The 6,589-nt window shown below is 38.7% G+C and overlaps 1 protein-coding gene across 1 annotated transcript; it reads right to left on the bottom strand.

Moving 5' to 3' along the window:
• Nucleotides 1–406: 406 nt before the first annotated feature.
• On the bottom strand, nt 407–3,232 carry LOC139196769 (uncharacterized). Its single transcript, XM_070823111.1, has 6 exons — nt 3,077–3,232; nt 2,880–2,957; nt 2,598–2,781; nt 1,447–1,528; nt 1,209–1,341; nt 407–457 (listed from the first exon to the last, which is right to left on the bottom strand). Exons 1-6 carry the CDS (start codon nt 3,230–3,232, stop codon nt 407–409), a joined length of 684 nt encoding a protein of 227 aa, XP_070679212.1.
• Nucleotides 3,233–6,589: the final 3,357 nt, after the last annotated feature.

Below are 6,589 nucleotides of genomic sequence, written 5' to 3' on the forward strand. Positions count from 1 at the left end.
CTCAACATCCAAGGGTATTCTAGTCAATTCATACCATCGAAAAATATATTTCTGGACGGGCTGTCATATATATGTCCTTCCCAAAGTTTCCCATAATATGTTCTCAAACTACTACATCGGCGTATGTTGTATCTGTCCAATTTCTAGGCCATCTTCTAAATTCATGAGAAGAAAATAGATACAAAAATAAACACACTTAAAAGAGGGTAAGTAAACATTTTAATAAAGAGGAAATGCAGAAGTATAACCAAATAAGCCACATTCCAACTTTCACAATTTAACATTAGAAAAATAATCATATAATCATGATTGGAAAGCTTAAATTTAAAAATGGTGCAGAATTAACACTTCAAAATATTCATTAAAGAAACTCAACAAGGGGTAGAATGTTTCTAATATTTATACTTTATACCAAAAAGTACTCTTCTGGAAAAAACGACAGAACACAAACCGGAACCTGAAGTATATAAAATTCGAGTAATAGGTCAAACACAGAAAAGTCATTTAATGGTGATTGTTCGACCAAATTTTGTTAAGGAATCACATGGATTATGCATGTGATAATAATTATCATGTAGAGTAATGTCTGGCCCATAATTTCCTAGGACTAGTCTAGTGAGTCTTCCTATGGTGAACAAAAAGATGAACCCTAAGCCAAAGCTAGATGATTGTAACAGTCAGATAGTATACTCACTGGAATGTTGAACTTCAATGACTCAGCTATATACCAAATACTTAGACAAATATATATATATATATATATATATATATATATATATATTTACTGAATACAAATATAAAAGGGCAAGTTAAAGAGTCCATGAATATCCATATTGTGTACCAAGTTTGTAAAAATATACTCCAACATGATCAGCTCAAAAGAAAGAGATTGCTTCACTCAATACAGTAGAGAAACAATTTCTTACATATTTCAATATATCCAGAAAAATGGTTCTTACACTGATTCATAACCTTAGATCATCACTGCAAAGGACCAGTGCAAATTCGTTCCATGTATTACGTGTGTGGATACAGAGACTAACCCAAAATTAAGACACTTTACCTGACCACCGACGAAACAAAAGGCTCAAAAATAAGATTTGAACTCGGATTTGAATGATGACTACTACCTCTCTCTGAGCTCAAATGTGTGAACATGCACTCATCCATTTTAACAAAAGATTAAGAGATTTAATAAGATGTAATACCTTGTATAAATCTGGATCTAAAAAAGCCAACCCTTCAATTGTGACCTTCTTCGCTGTCTGCAAGATTTGAGCTTCACCGGTCTGTTTTGTAAAAGGTGGCCGTATTTCTAGAGGGTCTGTGCATTTGGAAAAGCTGTAGAGGTTAAAACAGAACATTTGTTCATAAATTTTGTGAGAATAGCCCTTCTTTTATTATAAGAACATATCATTTTTTTTTAAACAAAGTAAACACACTTACACAGATTTGTATGAATTTACTTCTGGAATATCTAGACCAATGAAGAAAAGTGATGAAGCAATGGTGTTCAAGACTATCTTGTCTGTGTGTTGAAAAATTAATGAAAAATTGCATGTTAAAAAACTGCTAAATGTTGTAGGCCTATTGGATTGAACGATCTAGGGTTTAGAGACAGAGGGGGCCAACACTTAAACAGAAGAGAGATTGATTTAATTGTGAGGTGTGTTTGATTCACCCCATTGTACCTTTATTTATAGTAGTAGGATAGGTAAAATCCTTTCCCTTTAGGTTTACAACATTTAATAGGTAATCAACTCCTAATAGGAATATAAGATACATTCCCAAATCTACTAGGATTTACACAATCACATTAAATATGACTGCAACACTCCCCCTTGAGTGTGTAAATACTCAACAAACCATTGCATCAGATCTTTAGGAGATAAGGTAGAATAGTTGATGAAGTCATCGGCACAACGGGTGATCCCGAGTCTCAAATTTAATTGAAGTATGCATTTGTAGTAAAACTCACAAAACCTCACTAAGGTAAAACCCAAGGCATGGGGGAAACCCATAGACTAAGGAGAAAAGTGAGAAGTATGCATAATGTCTTTAAACAAACGTCAAACAGGACGAAGGTAGTGAACTCAATAGAGTATGATCATCCCACAATGGGTGCCTCATTAAAACCTCGTTAGGTAACAAAAACATAGTGGGAAAAATGCTCCTAATCGTATGAGAAAGAGTACATTAAGATCATGTATGTATACTTCTAGATACCCCTCCTGAGTTAGACATAACTTCTAAATAAGAGAACTACAAGCGATTCAACTTAAATAATTTATGCATACCGATTCCTTGGACGAGCTTTTAAAATGTAGACTTGGGCAACAACTTGGTGAAGAGATCGGCCAGGTTGTCCTGGGAACAGATTTGCTTGACTTCAATGTTCTGATGCTGCTACTGCTAGTGTGAGTAAAAGAACTTCAGCGATATGTGCTTGGTGTTGTCTCCGTTGATGTATCCCTTCTTTAACTGCTCGATACATGTTGCATTGTCTTCAAAGATCGTCATAGGAAAGTCAACGACTGATGTAAGACCACTAGTGCTTCGGATATGTTCCATAACTTATCTCAGCCAAAAGCACTCACGCGAGGCTTCATGAAGGGTGAAAATCTCAGCATGGTTCGACGAAGTTGCAACTAGCATTTTCTTGGTAGACTTCCAAGATATAGTAGTGTCTCCAACAGTAAAGACATAACTCGTTTGAGAACGTGCCCTATGTGGGTAAGATAGATATCCAACATTTGCGTAACCAACAAGGCGAGAATCAATCTGAGGACCATAGGGGGCGGCAACACTCGAAGATTTGTGAGTATAGAACAAGCCCAAATCCGTTGTACCCTTGAGATAGCGGAAAATGTCTTTAACACCATTCCAGTGCCTATGTGTGGCTTATTTCTGTATCTTGCCAAAAGATTAACAGCGAAGGAGATGTCGGGTCTAGTGTACTGAGTTAAGTACAATAAAGCCCCAATTGAACTTAGGTAAGGAACTTCGGGACAGAAGGCTTTGCTTTATCCTTATTAAAACATCTCAACACCTTTTGGATGTAGTTCAATTGATGTACTAGGATTCCATCCGAACAATGCTCGATCTCCAGGTCGAGAGAATATCGAGTTTTCCTAAGATCCTCCATCTCAAATTCCAATTTCAAGTGTGCATCAATTTCCTCAAGCTCTGCAGGAGTCTCAATGAGGAATGTGGCATCTTTATGAACACGCATGGGCATAATTCGTTGTTCACATAACCCTGACTTGTCAAATATTCACTTGGACAGTTATACCACATCCGCCCGGATTGTTTCAATCCATAGAGTGACATCTTTAACCTAATTGAGAGAGTGTTTTAAGGTCTAGAACTATTTGAACTAGCCAATGGAAGTCCTTCTGGAACTTTCATGTATATTTCCATATCTAGATCCCTATAAAGATATGCGGTTACCACTTCCATAAGTTGCATATTCATTTTTTCAGAAACTGCCAAACTGATTAGGTAGCGGAACGTTATAACATCCCTTATGGGGGAATACATCTCCTTGTAATCAATTCTAGGGCGCTGAGAGAAGCTTTACTCTACGGGGTGTGCTTTGTATCGCACTATTTCATTCTTCTCATTACGCTTCCTCACAAAAACCCACATGTAGCCAACGGGCTTCACGCGTGGTGGTGTAGGAACGATAGGTCCAAATACCTTACGTTTCGCGAGCGAATAGAGTTAGACATGGATTGCTTGTTTCCAGTTTGACCAATTAGTTCTACGTCAGCATTCATCGATGAAACGTGGTTCAATGTCATCGCTAAGCATGATGTCAGTAGCTACTGAGTACGCGAATGTATCGTCGATGATCATCTCATTCCTATTCCAAACCTCATTCAATACAGCATAGTGGACCGAAATCTCACAATTCTCGGGAAGCCGGCATGTTTCATCTGAAGCATCATTGTAATCTAGAATAACCTCATGCATTAGAACGGATGAGTGAGCGATGGTTGGATTCAAACTAGGGTCACTAAATGGTGCCATTTTCCTCTTCTGGGGTTGTGAATCATTTGAACCAAGGGGTCTGCCACGCTTCAGGGTCGGAGCAGATGATTGGTTAGCTGCCAATGTACCTTGCCGTGTGGAAGGTGCGACCTCCCCACCTTCGGGGATGGTCTGGCCTTCCCAAGCTGATTGTTGACGTATGCGGGGTACATCTATTCTTGCATGTGTGTTTGCAGCAGGTATATGTGATCTTGCCACCTTTGCTAGATCATTAAAAGCATCCGGAATGCTTTGAGCAATACTCTGAAGATCTATAATTCGTCGCACCTCAGTTTCAGATTGGGCAATGCGGGGATCTAAATGAGACATAGTGGAAGCATACCACGACAATTTGTGGTTTTCTACGGGAATGTTAGCATGCTTAGCTCCCCCTAACGATGGGAAAACTATCTCATCAAAGTGACAAACCGCAAAATGTTTGGTAAAGATATCTCATGTCAAGGGTTCTAAGTAGCAAACAATTGATGGTGAATCATAACCGACATAGATTCCCAGTTTTCTCTAAGGAGCCAGTTTAGTACGTAGCGGCAGCGCTATTGGCATATAAATGGCGCACCCAAACACGCGTAAATGCGAGATGTCAAGCTTGTATCCAGTGACCAACTGTAACGGTGAATATGGTTGAGTAGCAGTGGGCCTCAGGCAGACCAACCAAGTTGTGTGCAATGTTGCATAGCCTCAAGCAGATACCAACATTTTGGTTCTCATAACCAAAGTTCAAGCTATCAATGGAAGCTGCATTATGAAAGCTTTTGCCAAGCCGTTTTGGGTGTGAAAATGGGGTATGGGATGTTCCACATCAATCCCTACTGACATGCAATAATCATCAAAAGTTTGTGACAAACTCTTCAGCATTATCCAATCGAATCAACTTAATCGGATAATCAGGGTGGTAAGCCCTTAGCTTAATGATTTGAGCTAGGAGTTTAGCAAACGCGGCGTTGCGTGTGGACAACAGGCAAACATGTGACCATCGTGTCAATGCATTAACCAACACCATAAAGTATCTAAATGGTCCACATGTTGGTTAGATATGTCCACAAATGTCACCTTGAATCCTCTGACAAAATTTAAGGGGGTTGTGAATGATCTTTGTATGTGAGGGTTGAGTATTCAACTTTCCTGAAGAACACGCTTTGCATGGCGGAACTCTGACATTGGGATGTAGCTTATGCCCGTATGATGATTTGAGGATATGACGCATAATGCCACGTCCAACATGTCTCAAATGGTCATGCCAAAGTAACAAAGTGTCCTGGAACTTAGGCATAGGGCCAGCCACATTGTGGGCTTCTATGTCGCGAATAGTTGTGATATACGACCCACTCGGCAGACGTTTTAACTTCTCGTGAATATGCTTCTGGCCATATTGGTATGAAGTGATACAAAGAAATTCAGAACCATTATCTTCATTGGTTTCAAGATGATATTGATTATCTTGAATATCTCTAAAACTCAGCAACGTTATTCCGAAACGTGGAGAATAGAGTGCCTCCTTAATGGTCAAAATTGTACCATTAGACAACATGATACGTGCCTTTCCGTATCCTTCAATCAGGTTGGATGGGCCTGAGAGAGTTGTCAAATGAGCTTTCTTGGGTATTAAGTTAGTAAAATAGTGTCATTCACGCAAGATGATGTACGTGGTTGCACTTTCTACCAGACAACTAACTTCCCCACTAGACATACCTAGAAATAAATTGATTAAATTGGTCACATGCATAAATATAAGTCCATTCATTCAATTAAGAAATTTGAGAAAATAATATCCATTCAAATAACAATCCATGATTCAAAACAGCCCATAATCTATCACCACGATTTCAACTTGTTGAAGAGTAGGGATGCTTAAGGGAGCGGCCTAAGCCACTGCCCTTTTCATTTGGTAAAAAAGAGAGAAAAAAATTGGTATGTTGTAGGTATAATTTACTGAACAATTATGGAGGCCATAGTGAGAGAGAAAGGTGCGGCAATAGTAAAGAAAAGAGAGATGTGTAATTGTGGGTGTGTGTTATTCCAACCCATTGTGCCTTTATTTATAGTAGTAGGGAAGGTTAATTCCTTACCCTTTAGGATTATAATATTTAATAGGTAATCTACTCCTAATAGGAATATAAGAGATATTCCAAGATATACTAGGATTTACACAATCACATTCCTAATCTAATAGGACTGCAACACTCCCCGTTGAGTGTGTAAATACTCAAGTAAATGGCGCATTAGGTCTTTAGTGATGAAGTAAGTACAGTTGATGAAGTTGCCAGCACAATGAGCAAATACGAGTCTCAGGTCAACAGAAGAATGCATAAAAAGTAAAACTCACAAAAACATCGTTATGGTAAAACCCAAGGTGGGAGAAAACCTATAGACTAAGGAGGAAAGTGAGAAGTTGCATTAAGTCAAAACTATACGTCTTTTAGACGCAAGTAGAAGAGCTCACAAGGGTATGATCAACCCATGAAGGGTGCCTCATTAAAACCTAGTTAGGTAGCAAAAACCCAGTGGGAAAATATTTCTAATTGTAGGGGAAAAAAGT

Source organism: Malus domestica, chromosome 06 (assembly GCF_042453785.1).
Source record: "Malus domestica chromosome 06, GDT2T_hap1".
Lineage (NCBI taxonomy): Eukaryota > Viridiplantae > Streptophyta > Magnoliopsida > Rosales > Rosaceae > Malus > Malus domestica.

Excerpts from the sequence above, each read along its gene's own strand:
- LOC139196769 (XM_070823111.1), bottom strand. The coding sequence starts at position 3,232 with ATGCGTGTTCATAAAGATGCCACATTCCTCATTGAGACTCCTGCAGAG. Across the intron at positions 2,958-3,076 it reads ATTGTTCGGATGGAATCCTA|TACACTAGACCCGACATCTC; the intron begins GTACATCAATTG and ends TACTTAACTCAG. Across the intron at positions 458-1,208 it reads TAGATCCAGATTTATACAAG|GTTCCGGTTTGTGTTCTGTC; the intron begins GTATTACATCTT and ends TATATACTTCAG.